Raw genomic sequence first — 16,395 nt, forward strand, 5'->3', positions numbered from 1 at the left:
CAAATTCTCTATAAAGTAGCAGGCCCAATATTCAAAGGATAAATTCCAAACAGACACACAGCTTCCACCAAGATAGAAAGAAGAAACACATTAAAAGTAGACTAGGACAACTGACCACACAGCACATGGAGCTAATACGTAGTTTCTCTGCATTTTATCTGGGAGTTCCAAGGCCCTGAGATACTGCTGCTCTCGGGGAAACTGTGCGTCTTGGTCTCTGGATTGACGGTATGAAGAGGCAAAGGGCGGGGGCTGATATCCATGAATGTAGCCAAGCCCAGAAGTCTTAAGAGTCTGCTGATGGAAGAGAGAGGCAAAAGGGCCCACTGGCCTTTCCAAGAAAGTAAAGAGGGCTACACCAAGAGCAGCTGTGGAGAAGGACCTGTGTCTAAGCTACAGAATAAGGAGAGGAATTGTCTCCTGTGGTCTTATGGTTTCCCTCACTCCAAAGTACTGGCCTTGATAAGAGACCCACAGAGCTTGGTCAGTAGTCATTGTACATCCCCTGGGAATAGGAAGTGTCTTTCCCTGATTGGATAATGGGTTATGGATACACCCATGGAGAATTTTTTTTTTTTTAACTAAAACTCTGAGATAGTATGACTACCACAAATTCAAAGGCTGACAGGGATAACCTTTTACAGATACTATCTTTTAAACTTCCACTGAAAACTACATATAGTTATAGGATATAACATTTACATTTGAAAAATGTAAAGAATATTTACATTTGGAAAATAATAAGGTATTTGTGTCCCTGATGCTATGACAAAGTAAACAGTACTTGCCTTTATTTTGTTCTCTTCTGTTGAGATGACCTGTGCCCGTAACCAGGCATCCTCCTCGGCATTTATGGCCAGCAACTGCCCAACATGCAAGGCCTGGACTGGTGTGACCTTAGGATTCTTACTGTAATATTCCTTCATCTCATCTTCCATTAATTCCTGAGCAGCTGAATAGTCTTTGCCCACATATCTGAATCAGTTAAAAGAAGAGAACACAAATGAAGCAACCTAGAAGAAAAGCCATAGGAATTCATTTATGTTCTTCTGTTTTCTCTGCTGCCATCTTTGGTTCCAGCCTCAGACTTGCTTACATCAACAGGGAGAAGAACATGTATTCAGTGAACAGTTACCTCTTGGAAAAGAAGGGATTATGAAGATTGCACAAAACACACACCAAACAACACAGCAAATGTTTGGTTCAACATATCCCACAACAAAGGAAATCTGAAGCAATCCAGAGAACGAGGGCATAATAGGAAGCAGTGATGGCGTCCTCAGGAAGGACGAGGCTGAGAAAAGAGGCAGACAGGAGAGGAAGAAACATGGAAAATGGAGATGCCAAGGGAGGCCTGGAGGCCAGAAGCAAGGGTCGATGCTGGATCTTGATTAAGGCTGCTGGAAATCTTTACAGATTACTAAGAAGAGAATCTAGCTCATAGTTTTGCCCTAACTAAGGCTGGGTCAAGCTTTGAAAAGCAATGAAATTTTACTAGAGAAAAAACAAAGCTTTAAGTACACTAAACACAACAATGTGACACCCTCTCCAAACTTATTAAACAATTTGAACAAATTACAACAAAATGTAGACTTCTGAAACCATTAAAAGAAGTACCATATTCTAGCCAAATGTCTCTAAAACTGTATGCTTAGATATATATATTTTTTCAGGATTATGTTCTTATTCTCTTCTACAGTTTTCTACTGTTGATAACTGTGGTGGCCTTGTCCCAGTTCATGTTATCAAAACAGGTTACTGTTTTCCTGTACTTATGTCCTCAGAGATGACTTCATCAAGGGTCCCCTTCCAGGATGCAAAACCTGGCAAATCAAGTTTGGGTCATGTAACAGAAGCTGTCCCAGCTATAGGATTAAGGCCTTTTTAGCTGGAAGGCTATACTCTAACAGCACCAGCATCATTTGGCCAGGGAGACAGGGGAGATGCCACAATAACATTGTTCTTTTTATTGTTCCAGGTTTTACCCAAGCCCCAAGTGGTCTGTACAGCTCTAAGAAATGGCTCCTTTAGGACTATTTCTATGTATTTTTGGTAATTATCAGCCAGGCAGAAGATGCTATAGTCAACTTATTCATTACTAGGGGGGGAAAAAACACTGCAGAAAGTCCTACACAAAATGGAAACAATGTACAATGGCTATTTTAAAATGGAATATTATGTGCATACTGGCTTCAAAAATAGCTGCAGAAGTTTTGCCATACTATTATCGTTTAAATTAAATTTTTTTTTTTTTTTTTTTTTTTTTTTTTTTTTTTTTTGGAGACAGGGCTTCACTGCTGTGTTACCTAGGCTGGACTCCTGGGATCAAGCAATCCTCTCACCTCAGCCTGCTGAATAGTTGGGAGGATGTGTATGTGCCACTGAGCCAGCTACTGTCATTTAAATGTATTGAGCTTTGCAAATATTAAGGCACTGCCTGGAATGCTGCTGCACTCTTGGCTCTGAAGTCCTCCAGAAGGTCTGCAACTTTACCCGAGTGTCCATTTCCTGGGACCTACAGTCTCCCTGGGCTGCTCCCTAGTGCTGCTACATAGCCCTGGGCGCTCAACTGGCAGAGGCCTGGGCTGCAGCCCTGATGTGGTGGTCTGTCAACCACAGGCTCCTGCCAGAAGCAAGGAAGGTGATGAGAAGTGGCTTGGGATGTGCAGGCAACTTCTGTTCTCTTAAGCAACCAGGAGAGAAGGAGGGCTGCACAGATAGGGGGAAGACAGAGGGTGCTGGATGGGGCAGAGTGCAGGATTGACGTTACAGTTGGTATGAGAGTGGGTCATGAAAAGAATGAGGTCATATATTGTCCCTGAATTACCTGAGCAAGAGGGGCAAAGAATGATGCATAGGCCAACTTAAGGATGTCATAAATATGAAGCTTTACAAAGTTAATTTTTGAGACAAGAGACAAGGGATTTCCATATTTGACATGAAGGTTCTGTCATAGTACCTCCAGGCCCTAATGAGCCAGAGACCAGCTTCCAGTGTCTACTGCCTGCCTGGGTGAAGATGCAGGTACAGAACAGGGTTCAGTCTGGTAGAGGTTTGCAAAGTCTTGTGGGGAGGGCAGAAGCCAATGACCTATGGTCAGTCTAATGGCAAACATCATGCTTGCTGGCTGCCAGCCACTCTGCTGAACACCTAAAATGCTGACTCCAGGATTTAAATTCCCACTGGGAAAGGGTATTTAAATAATCCAAAAGACCCTGGACCTAATCATCCTGGAATAGATTAGAACCCTCCTACTAAAGTCCTAAAACTGATCCAGACTCCTGACAAACCTTGGTGACAACAACAGAAATCATGTGATTGGTCCAGCCTGGTGCTTGGTCTCTGACTGTGGCACCAACAATTACTGGTTAACAGATACCAAAGGATCCTGCCATGGAGGTTTCTTTATAATGTCAAATGGTAAAAGCTGGCAATGTGGCCTTCAATATCTTTCCTTTACTTCAATATATTAGTGAAACATATCGGGACCTCTAGCCCTCAGCAACCTATTTATATCTTCAGGCCACACACCACAGCTTAGAATAAAAGCTTTATCCTCTCTAAAGTTTCTGGAGGTTCTTCTAGTTTGAGCATCAGGAGATACTAGGTTCACTCTATTATGTACTCAGATTTCATTTGTTCAAATGGAAGAGCTTTACATTTCTGAGCTCTCCTTTCATTGATTCTGATTATTCTTTGTGGTCCTTCGTTGGGCCTTTCCAGCTCAGTTATGGGTCTCTAGAGGAGTGACAGCCAAAACCAAAGGACCATTTGGATGAAGGAGCCCAGATTCTGTTTACTTCAGCATTTTTCTGATCTGCCTAGCCATGGCTACACCCTGGACTGGTGCCTCCAGGGGTTCAGCTACATAGGTTCCCATTCTTTTTCCCAACTGGAAACTGCAGATTATAGTCTTTCTATAGTTTCCATGTATTCTGCATTTTCTCCAAAAGACCAAGACAGGTGCCTGGAGCTGGACTGTTTTTTGTTATTCTAGTTATCATTAGCTACTTAGGCAACGACGCCTCCTCCCAGGCAATGATACTGAAAGACTCAAATAACAGAACACCTTGGGTCCAAGGCCTAATCTGATATATTATACAAGGAAAGCAGTTCTGAGCTATTTTTACTTTCAGGAAATACTACATAGTCCCAGATTAAATAGTATTATGTAGTGCGTGGGGCACTTGCTTTTTCTGTGAACTAGGTATTGCTTTTGACATAATATAGTTACCATCATCCTTTTGAAATAAATCTTTTTTTCAAGTTCATATTATCATTGTAATTTTTAAAGCTATTAGTAATCTTAGGATAGTTGTATATTTTGAACATTTAACAAATATTAATACATTATTAAGCCTCACTCTAACTCCATAGAACTAAGAATATATTATTCTTCCTTTAACCCTCGGCATCCATGTGAAGAATAGTCAAGTGACAACAGTAAATCAGGATTCTAAAGAATTAGAAAATCAAACTTGCCTGATAACCACTTCATTTGTGTTGCTCAGTTCAACCACCAATACAGATGGTGATGCTTCAGTTGGAATCATTAAAGGAGGAACTGTTATGTCCTCTATAAAGGTATTAGCACTTTCAGCAATGTTTTCTTTTATCTGCAAATACTCTTGTTCAACCATAGCCTTGATATCATGATCGCCATGTGCTTGCCCTGTATCCTTTTGGATTTTTTCAGTGGGCAATGGAACTTTAGCATACAGAATGGCCTTCTGGGGATTTCCAGAAATGTAGTCTATGGTGCACACATCAGAAAGTGAGGCAAGATTTTTTAAGGCATCCTCAGGGAATTTCACTTTGTACATTTCCTCAAATGCTTTTGGGAGTGCACTAGCCCAAAGGCCACTTGTGTATTTCACCAGCAGCTCTGCCACTTTTTCTTTAAAGTCTCCTGGCATAACAGGTGGACTCCCTTTCAACGGTGATGTTTGTTTGGGAGCAGGTAGTGGGGATGGAGGTACTTTCTCAGTGTCCAGTTCACTTCTCAAAATCTGCTTTCTCTTAGCTGGATAAAGAAGTAAATCTTGACCACCACTGCAAGGTTTCTCCACCTGAAATTTTTAAATAAAGCAAATGACAGATATTTCTGTGACTCTAAACAATCCATAAACATATTAATGCATTTTAAATTTGAGTCATGCTGTTTTCAAATTAAATCAAGTGTACATTTTACTCTTTTCAATTGCTAGGACTTTAATGCATTATGTTCACCTGCAAATAACAGGGACCGCATTTCAGAAATAAACAGGAAAATAAAATAGCATTAAATTCACTTGTGCAGCGAGACTCCAGCTGCCCTAGAAAATTACGAGTGCTCTGCCCTGTAAAGCGTACTCTCATTTAGTTGTCGCTGCCAAATCCAAAACAATAGCTTACAAAACTGACTGAAAGTATGTTGTAAAAAGGTATTAAAACTGTCAGAAATAAACCACTGGGAAGAAAACTAGATAATACTCTCTTCTTCCTGCAATATCCTGAGAAAACCCTTGGCTTTCCATTATATAGAAAAAGATGCTCCAGAGTTAAAGTACAGTTTTAAAACAACCACAGCAGAAAGTTTAGCTGGAAGTGTTGTCACTCCAACAAACAAGTATTAAAAATATCTGCCACTTGTATGTCATCCAGTCTTAAATTTTATTTGCATGCCATTCCTGAGAGGCACAGCTTAATGACATATTTTTATATAAGAGAAGAAAGAGAAGAGAAATTGATGTATGGCATAATTCCCCCATCCCATGAGTTTTAAGCCTTTTCACTACTAGAGCAGGGGTCAGCTCTACTACTAGAGCATGGCCCAAGGTAGTTAATGGCTCATGAGCTAAAGAATGATTTTTGTATTTTCAAATGCTATAAAAAAACAAAAGAATTATTTCATAACTTGTAAAAATTATATGAAACTCAAGGTACATAAAGCTTTACTGGAACACAGTCATGCTATTTATGCATTATCTCTGGCTGCTTTTGCACCACAGCGACAGAGTTGAGTAACTGTGATGGACTGCATGTGATAGTTGCAGCTCTTGGTCCGCAGAGCCTAAACATTTGCCAAGGACCTTTACAAAACTAGTTTCTTAAACCCTGTACAAGACCATTAGACTGAAGTTAAAATTCCCTGCCTTCCAAAATGTTCCTACTTTGTCGCATCCTATTTACCTACTCCTTCGCTGCAAATTAAACCCTTAGGGTAAGAATACAAGCTTACAAGAACCATGCTTCACCCAGAAGAACAGAATATTAAAGTATGCTGGGTAGGTAGCTTATAGTAAAAATCACTGGGCTCATTTACTTCACTCTCCATACAAGGCTTAGGAAGAGTGAACATAAACATTTATGTATAAAGAAAAAAGGCACTGTCTTGTTACCAGAGAAGAGCTTTGATAAGTCAAAAGACATAGTCAATTTGGTAATAAAATGAATTCCTTTTAGTCTGACTACATATTCTAGATTACACATAGGAAGTGAACAATATTAATATAAAACATTAGGTCTTCCTCTTCATTCTTTTGCCAATGTATACTTAAGTTCTGAGGAAGGAGGAAAACTTCCACACCTGGAAAGCCTAAAGCATCACTGAAAGTAGAGGTCTAATGGCACCTCCTGTAATCCGTGGTGGTCTCTTGCTGGCACTCTGTGAGGCCTCTAAATGGGATCCCATAAATCATGTTTTATGATTGGCACAGTTTATGTCCCTCATTTTAAGCCATAGGAACACAAATAGTTGGAGCATTCCTCATCTTTCTCCTGAAGGTTAGTCTACTTCTCTGGAGACCCATGTTTTAAAATCTGAGGTCTTAAAATGCCAATTGTCACTGTGCTTTACGACACTCGGTAAGATACAAGAATACAAATTTGGTATCCAGAGGTTTGAAACACACACTTCTGGAGCCAATGGAAAAAGAAAACAGCATTATAAGTGAGTGTTTAACTTGTCATATAAAATCCCAATTAGTGAAGTCAGTCATGTATCACTTAACAATGGGAATACATCCTAAGAAACATGTCGTCAGTTTGTTGTGCAACCATCATAGTGTGTACTTATACAAACCTAGATGATATAGCTACTCCATGATATACCTTCATTATAATCTTTTCTTCTTCTAAAAAAAATGAGATACATGTGCAGAATGCGCAGGTTTGTTACATGGGTATACATATGCCATGGTAGTTTGCTGCACCTATCGACCTGTCCTCTAAGTTCCCTCCCCTCAAGCCCCACCCTCTAATAGGCCCTAGCATGTGTTGTTCCCCTCTCTGTGTCCATATGGTCTCCCTATTCAACTCCCACTAATGAGTGAGAACATGCAGTGTTTCGTTTTCTGTTCCTGGGTTAGTCTGCTGAGGATGATGGCCTCCAGCTACATCCGTGTTCTTGCAAAGGACATGATCTCATTCCTTTTTATGGCTGCATAGTATTCCATAGTGTATACACACCACATTTTCTTTATCCAGTCTATCACTGAAGGGCATTTTGGTTGGTTCCATGTCTTTGCTACTGTAAATAGCACTGCAATAAATAAATATACGTGTGCAGCCAGGCACAATGGCTCAAGCTTGTAATCCCAGCACTTTGGGAGGCTGAGGTGGGTGGATTACGAGGTCAGGAGTTTGAGACCAGCCTGGTCAACACAGTGAAATCCTGTCTCTACTAAAAATACAAAAAATTAGCCAGGCATGGTGGTGGGCACCTGTAATCCCAGCTACTTGGTGAATCACTTGAACCTGGGAGGCAGAGGTTGCAGTGAGCTGAGATTGCATCATTGCACTCCAGCCTGGGTGACAGAGTGAGACTCTATCTTAAAAAAAAATACTTGTGAATGTGTCTTTATAGTAGAATGATTCATATTCCTTTGGGTATATAGCCAGTAATGGGATTGCTGGATCAAATGGTATTCCTGATTCTAGATCCTTGAGGAATCACCATACTGTCTTCCACAATGGTTGAACTAATTCACCAATAGTGTAAAAGCGTTCCTATTTCTCCACAGCCTTGCCAGCATCGTTTCCTTTTTAATAATCGCCATTCTGACTGGCATGAGATGGTATCTCATTGTGATTTTGCTTAGTGATGTTGAGCTTTTTTTTCATGTTTGTTGGCTCTGTAAATGTCTTCTTTTGAGAAGTGTTTGTTCATATCCTTTGCTCCCGTTTTGATGAGGGTTTTTCTTGTACATATGTTTAAGTTCCTTGTAAATTCTGGATATTAGACCTTTGTCAGATGGGTAGCTTGCAAAAATTTTCTCCCATTCCATAGGTTGTCTGTTCACTCTGATGATAGTTGCTTTTGCTGTGAGTAAGTGCTTTAACACCATTTGTCAATTGTGGCTTTTGTTGCAATTACTTTTGGTGTTTTTGTCATGAAGTCTTTGCCCATGCCTATGTCCTGAATGGTGTTGCCCAGGTTTTCTTCAAGGGTTTTTACGGTTTTGGGTTTTGTATTTAAGTCTTTAATTCATCCTGAGTTATTTTTTGTATAAGGTGTAAGGAAGGGGTCCAGTTTCAGTTTTCTGCATATGGCTAGCCAGTTTTCCCAGCACCATTTACCGAATAGGAGATCCTTTCCCCGTTTCTTGTTTTTGTCAGGTTTGTCAAAGATCAGATGGTTGTAGATGTGTGGTGTTATTTCTGAGGTCTCAGTTCTGCTACTTCGGTCTGTATGTCTGTTTTGGTACCAGTACCATGTTGTTTTTGTTACTGTAGCCTTGTAGTATAGTCTGAAGTCTATATACTGGAGGCATTACACTATCTTTGTTCTTTTTGCTTAGGATTGTCTTGGATATATGGGGTCTTCTTTGATGTCATATAAAATTTAAAATAGTTTTTTCTAATTCTGTGAAGAATGTCAATGGTAGTTTGATGAGAATAGCATTGAATCTATAAATTACTTTGGGCAGTATGGCCATTTTCACGATATTGATTCTTCCTATCCATGAAGATGTAATGTTTTTCCATTTGTCTGTGTCCTCTCTTATTTTCTTAAGCAGTGGTTTGTAGTTCTCTTCGAAGAGATCCTCCATGTCCCTTTTTAGTGGTATTTCCTAGGTATTTTATTCTCTTTGTAGTGATTGTGAATGGGAGTTCATTCATGATTCAACTCTCCACTTGCCTATTGTTAGTGTAAAGAAATGCTTGTGATTTTTGCACATCGATTTTGTATCCTAAGACTTTGCTGAAGTTGCTTATCAGTTCATGAAGTTTTTGGGCTGAGATGATGGGGTTTTCTAAATATAAAATCATGTCGTCTGCAAACAGAGACAACTTAACTTTCTCTCTTCCTATTTGAATACCCTTTATTTCTTTCTCTTGCCTGATTGCCCTGGCCAGAACTTCCAATACCATGTTGAATAGGAGTGGTGAGAGAGAGCATCCTTGTCTTGTACCAGTTTTCAAAGGGAATGCTTCCAGCTTTTGCACATTTGGTATGATATTGGCTGTGGGTTTGTCATGAATAGCTCTTATTATTTTGAGATATGTTCCATCAATACATAGTTTATTCAGAGTTTTTAACATGAAGGATGTTGAATTTTATCAAAGGCCTTTTCTGCATCTATTAAGATAATCATGTGGTTTTTGTCTTTGGTTCTGTTTATGTGATGGATTACGTTTACTGATTTGCATACATTGAACCAGCCTTGCATCCCAGGGATGAAGCAACTTGATTGCGGTGGATAAGTTTTTTGATGTGCTGCTGGATTCAGTTTGCCAGTATTTTATTGAGGATTTTCGCATTGATGTTCATCAGAGATATTGGCCTGAAGTTTTCTTTGTTGTGTCTCTTCCCAGTTTTGGTATCAGAATGATGCTGGCTTCATAAAATAAGTTAGGGAGGAGTCCCTCCTTTTCAACTGTTTGGAATAGTTTCAGAAGGAAGGGTACCAGCTCCTCTTTGTATTTCTGGTAGAATTCAACTGTGAATCCATCTGGTCCTGGGCTTTTTTTGGTTGGTAGGCTATTAATTACTGCCCCATTTTCAGAGCTTGTTTTTGGTCTATTCAGGGATTCGACTCCTTCTTGGTTTAGTCTTGGTAGGTTGTATGGACCCAGGAATTTATCCATTTCTTCTAGATTTTCTAGTTTATTTGCATAGAGGTGTTTATAGTATTCTCTGATCAGTGGTGATAACCTTTTTATCATTTTTTATTGTGTCAATTTGATACTTCTCTGTCTTATTAGTCTAGCTAGCAGTCTATTTTGTTAATAAAAACAAAAACAAAAACAAAAACAAAAACAGCTCCCGGATTTGTTGACTTTTTTGGAGGGTTTTTCATGTCTCCACCTCCTTCAATTCTTCTCTGATCTTAGTTATTTATTGTCTTCTGCTAGCTTTTGGATTAGTTTGCTCTTGCCTCTCTAGCTATTTTAATTGTGATGTTAGGTGTCAATTTGAGCTATTTCTAGCTTTCTCATGTGGGCATTTAGTGCTATAAATTTCCCTCTTAACAATGCTTTAGCTGTGTCTCAGAGATTCTGGTATATTGTCTCTTTGTTCTCATTGGTTTCAGAGAACTTCTTGGTTTCTGTCTTGAAAATTTTCATTATTTACCCAGGAGTCATTCAGGAGCAGGTTGTTCAATTTCCATGAAATTGTGTGGTTTTGAGTGAGTTTCTTCATCCTGAGGTTCTAATTTGATTGTACTGTGGTCTGAGAGACTGTTATAATTTCAGTTCTTCTGCATTTGCTGAGGAGCATTTTACTTTCAATTATGTGTTCAATTTCAGAATCAGTGCCAAGTGGTGCTGAGAAGAATGTATATTTTGTTGATTTGGGGTAGAGAGTTCTGTAAATGTCTATTAGGTCCACCTGATCCAGAGCTGAGTTCAAGTCCTGAATATCATTGTTAATTTTCTGTCTTGTTGATTTGTCTAATATTGAGAGTGGGGCGTTAAAGTCTCCTACTATTATTGTGTGGGAGCCTAAGTCTCTTTGTAGGTCTCTAAGAACTTGTTTTATGAATCTGGGTGCTCCTGTATTGGGTGCATATATATTTAGAATAGTTAGCTCTTCTTGTTGAATTGTTCCCGTTATCATTATGTAATGCCCTTGTCTTTTTTTTTTTTTTTTTTTCTGGTTTAAAGTCTGTTTTGTCAGAGAATAGGATTGCAATCCCTGAGTTCTTCTTCCTTTTTTTTGGTTTTCCACTTGATTGGTAAAATTTCCTCCATCCCTTTATTTTGAGCCTATGTGTGCCTTTGCATGTAAGATGGGTCTCCTGAATATAGCACACCAATGGGTCTTGACTTCTTATCCAATTTGCCAGTCTGTCTTTTAATTGGGGCATTTAGCCCGTTTACATTTAAGGTTAGTATTGTTATATGTGAATTTGATCCTGTCATCATGATGCTATTTGGTTATTTTGCACATTAGTTGATGCAGTTTCTTTATCATGTCATTGGTCTTTATATTTTGGTGTGCTTTTGCAGTGGCTGGTACCAGTTTTTCCTCACCATATTTAGTTCTTCTTTCAGGAGCTCTTGCAGGCCCTGCACTGGTGGTAATAAAATCCCCCAGCATTTGCTTGTCTGGAAGGAATTTTATTTCTCCTTCGCTTATGAAGCTTAGTTTGGCTGGATGTGAAATTCTGGGTTGAAAATTCTTTTCTTTTTTTTTTTTTGAGACGGAGTTTCGCTCTTGTCACCCAGGCTGGAGTGCAATGATGCGACCTCGGCTCACCGCAACCTCCACCTCCTGGGGTCAGGCAATTCTCCTGCCTCAGCCTCCTGAGTAGCTGGGATTACAGGCACGCGCCACCATGCCCAGCTAATTTTTTTTGTATTTTTAGTAGAGAGGGGGTTTCACCATGTTGACCAGGATGGTCTCGATCTCTTGACCTCGTGATCCACCCTCCTCGGCCTCCCAAAGTGCTGGGATTACAGGCGTGAGCCACCGCGCCCGGCCCGAAAATTCTTTTCTTTAAGAATGTTGAATATTGGCCCCCAATCTCTTCTGGCTTGTACAGTTTCTTCTGAGAGTTCCATTGTTAGTCTGATGGGCTTCCCTTTGTAGGTGGACCTGGCTTTTCTCTCTGGCTGACCTTAAAAGTTTTTCCTTTATTTCGGCCTTGGAGAATCTGATGCTTATGTGTCTTGGGGTTGATCTTCTCGTATCTTAATGGTGTTCTCTGTATTTCCTGAATTTGCATGTTGGCCTATCTTGCTAGGTTAGGGAATTTCTCCTGGATAATATCCTGAAGTGTGTTTTCCTGCTTTTTTCTATTCTCCCCTTCTGGTACTCCAATCAATTGTAGGTTCAGTCTTTTTATGAAGTCCCATATTTCTTGTAAGCTTTATTCATTTCTTTTCATTCTTTATTCTTGTCTGCATGTCTTATTTCAGTAAGGTGGTCTTCAAACTCTGATATCCTTTCTTCTGCTTGGTTGATTCAGCTGTTGATGCTTGCGTATGTTTCACAAAGTTCTTGTGCTGTGTTTTCCAGCTCCATCAGGTCATTTATGTTCCTCTCTAAACTGGTTATTCCAGTTAGCAGTTTCTCTAACCTTTTATCAAGGTTTTTAGCTTCTTTGCATTGGGTTAGAACATGCTCCTTTAGCTCAGCATAGTTTTTTTATTACCCATCTCCTAAAGCCTATTTCTGCCAATTTGTCCATCTGATCCTCCATCCAGTTCTGCACCCTTGATGGAGAGCCTCTGCATTTTGGCCTTTTGGGTTTTCAGCATTTTAATTGATTCTCATCTTCGTGAATTGCCTAGTTTTGGTCTTTGAGGTTGCTGACCCCTGGATGGGGTTTTTGTGGGCATTTTGTTGTTGTTGATGATGCGGTTGTTGTCACTTTCTGCTTGTTTTTCTTTCAATAGTCAGGTCCCTCTTTCGTAGGGCTGCTGCAGTTTGCTAGGGGTTCACTTTGGGCCCTATTCATCTGATTTGTTCCTGTGCCTGGAGATGTCACTCAAGGAGGCTGGAGAACTGTGAAGATGGGTGCTTGTTCCTTCTTCTGGGACCTCTGACATCAAGGGGCACCAACCTGATACCAGTAGGATAGCTCCTGTATAGGGTGTCTGACAATCCCTGTTGGAGGGTCTCATCCAGTTGGGTGGCACAGGGAGCAGGACCCGTTTAATGAAGCACTTTGTCTCATGATGGAGGGAGTGTGCTTCACTGAGGGGAAACCCATTCATCTCGGCTGCCAGGATTCCTCAGAACTACCAGGAGGAGAGGCTAAGTCTGCTGGTCCGTGGCCACCCTTCCCACTGGCTCAGGCCCAGGGAGACCCCAATCCTGTTCCTGAGCCTCCAGCTGGAGTTACTAGAGATCCTACAGGGAAGCCCCACCCAATAAAGAAGGATGGGTTAGTTTAGGCCTGAAGAGGCACTCTGACCACAGACTGCCACAGCCAGTGTGGCATCAAGCCATCCAGCCTCCCTGGCTCCAGCAAGGGAAAAACACAGCCTGGAGTTATAGAAATGGGTACCCTCCTTGCCCTACCCAGGGAGCTTAGCATGCTAGGCAGTTTCTAGTCCCAGTGCTGGCTGCTGCTCCTCCCCAAAGCAGCTCAAGCTGCTTAGACAGCAGGCAGCTGCAGTCAGTGCTGGTCGCCCCTCCCCTCAGGAGTTCGATAGGCTTAAGCAGATTCTAGCTGAGAGGCTGTAAGACTCTGCATGATCCAGTGTTGGGACAGTAGGCCATGGTGGTGTGGGTTTGCAAGTGGGATCTTCCAATCCATGGGTTGCACAGTTCTATGGAAAAAGTACATTTTCCCCGGCTGGGTAGCAAGCTCACTCACCACCTCCCTTGGCTGGGGGGAGGGGATTCCCCTTCCCCATGTGGTTCTCAGGTGAGCTGCTGCACCATACTGTTCTTCCTTCTCTCCATAAGTCACGCCAGCCTCTTAGTCAACTTTGATGAGAAAACCTGGATACTTTGGTTGCTCATGAAGGATTCACACACTTACTATATTTTTATTGATGGGAGCCTCTAAAAGCTGCTGCTTCTTGTCAGCCATCTTGGCCCCATCCCCTGCTCCCCACTCCATTATAATCTTCTGGGACCACCATCGTGTATACAGTCCATCATTGACCAAAACGTTGTTATGCAGCATTTGACTAATTTTAGATTTAGATGTGGTGGTTCTCTGCAGCCAAAGCCAGATGAGCCTGCAGAGACCACCTTAAAACTTTTCTTCAGTTTTCACATAACCATCTCAGTACTTTCTCTGAAGTGGATGGTAGAAGCTAATTTCAGTGGATGATAACCCATCTTATCTAAAATAACTTCCTAAGCCCCATCTCCCCACTGTCCACATAGTTTCTTCTAACCCAAAAGAAGGTAAGGGGGTTCTTCAGCTTTATGATCTTTTTCTTTCCAAGGAGTGCACTGAGAATCTGGGATGCTTCAATGTTTAGTCTCCCCTCTCCCAGCACCAAAGCTGCCATTCCATCTGTGCCTTAGATGTAATCAGTGCCAGTTACCTAATAACATACTTATCAAACCTCTAACGATGACCTCTGACATGACCAGCACAAGTTCTTCCAAATAGGAATTACTGTCTTAACAAAAGTTATGGACATTATGTCCACACTTGAGTGTCCACATATGAGTTGGTCCAGGGCAAGAGCAGAATTCCCATTTTTCTGGCTTTTATTCCAGAATAATACTTAAAGATCATCTTGGAGGTACTAAGGTTCCAGGGCTGTGTCTGCAGCCTTTAAGTCAAATTTTGCCAGTCAGCCTATAAAGTGAATTTTTGACCAATAGGCCTGAATTTACAAAGTACCAACCATAGCCAAATAATCATCTGATTGGAAGACAGGATTTTTTCCCTCAGCAGTTTTATAACATTTTTATTGTTTAAAGTAGATAACTATATCCCACCCTAATGACTAGTCCCTTGAAAAGTAAGCACTTCCCAGTCTTCAATGACTTCTTCTTTTATCTCAGAATGGTTGGTTATGTGCCTAAATTCCATTGTTCTCCAATGATTTGGCTTCTATACATTCAAAAAGCATTTACTAAAATTAAACATATGCCTAACAAGAAACTGAAACTGACTCTACCTGGAGTTGATTCAGATATCCTTCAACACTTTAGGCAAATATTCATAAATAAATTTAGTGACATGGAAAATATGCCTGGTCCACATACTTTATTCCAATCTTTGGGGTTTCTTTTCTTTCTTTCATTCTCTCTTTTTTTTTTTTAAGACTGGGTCTTGTTCTGTTGCCTAGGCTAGAGTGCAGTGGTGCAATCTCAGCTCACCACAACCTCAACCTCTGGGCTCAAGCGATCCTCCTGCCTTAGCCTTCTAAGTATTTGGGATTATAGGCATGAGCCACAATGCCTGGCCAGCTGAGGGATTTCTCAATTCAAAGGCAACAATTCATGAAACTCCTTTTAAAGTTAAAAAATATAATTTAAAGCAAATTTAATTCTTTTTCAGTTATGAGTATGGAAAACACAAATATGTTTTTCCTATTTTCTCATTCAACAACAATCATCAACACAGAAGACATGTGTGACCAAGTGAGTGGGGGTCCCCCCACACCAATCAAGCAATCAATTCTGCAGTGGATATCAGCTGAATTCTACCAATTCAATTCTGACACTATCTACCAGGAGATAGTGTCAGATCCCACAGGTTGAGAATTCAGTCCCATAAGACTTGTCTACTCTTCAGGCACCAGTTATAAGCCTAGGCTTCTGGAACTTCTGACCAGCTGGATCAAGCTAGGGTTCCCAAGACCCTCTCTTTAGTTTTAATTTGCTAGAGCGGCTCACAGAAATCAGGGAAACATGTTTACTGGCTTATTATAAAGATTATGGCTGGGTGCAGCAGCTCACACCTATAATCCAAGCACTTTGATAGCCTGGGGCAGGAGTATCACTCACTTGAGGCTAATAGTTGAAGACCAGCCTGGGCAACCTAGTAAGAATCTCAACAATAACATTTTAAAAATCAGCTGGAAGTGGTAGTGCACACCTATAATCCCAGCACTTTGGAAGGCTGGGGTGGGAGGACTGCTTGAGCCCAGGATTTCCAAGCTGCAGTGAGCTATGATGGTACCACTTCACTCCAGCCTAAGGGACAGAGAAAAACCTGTCTCTAAAAAAAAATACATATAGGTATGTGTAGATATATGTATAAATTAAAGGATATTACAAAAAATACCAACGAAGAGATGCTTAGTGTGAGGTATGCCGGAAGGGATGTGGAGCTTCCATGCCCTCTCTGCTACCCTACAGGAAGCTCCATGTGTTCTGCTATCTGGAAGCTTTTCTCCTGCTTTGGGTTTTTATGGAGGTGTCATTCCACAGGCATGATTGATTAAATCATTGGCCACTGGTGATCAACCTAACCTTTAGGCCCTCTACCCTCCCCAGGTTGGGCCTGAAAGTCCCAACCCTCTAATCATGCCTTGGTCATTCTG

The 16,395-nt window shown here is 40.9% G+C and overlaps 1 protein-coding gene across 2 annotated transcripts in view; it reads right to left on the reverse strand.

Moving 5' to 3' along the window:
* The window catches only part of TDRD7 (tudor domain containing 7), an 83,821-nt gene that overhangs the window by 28,816 nt on the left and 38,610 nt on the right, over nucleotides 1-16,395 (reverse strand). For both annotated transcript variants that reach the window (XM_012475761.2, XM_012475759.2), the window contains 2 exons: nucleotides 4,483-5,069; nucleotides 789-975 (listed from right to left, as the gene is read on the reverse strand). In XM_012475761.2, the coding sequence (XP_012331184.2) occupies nucleotides 789-975; nucleotides 4,483-5,069 (774 nt within the window). The remainder of the gene's footprint in view (nucleotides 1-788; nucleotides 976-4,482; nucleotides 5,070-16,395) is intronic.

The sequence above is a fragment of the Aotus nancymaae genome, unplaced genomic scaffold (assembly GCF_030222135.1).
Source record: "Aotus nancymaae isolate 86718 unplaced genomic scaffold, 86718_ANA_hifiasm-v0.15.2.pri h1tg000003l, whole genome shotgun sequence".
Lineage (NCBI taxonomy): Eukaryota > Metazoa > Chordata > Mammalia > Primates > Aotidae > Aotus > Aotus nancymaae.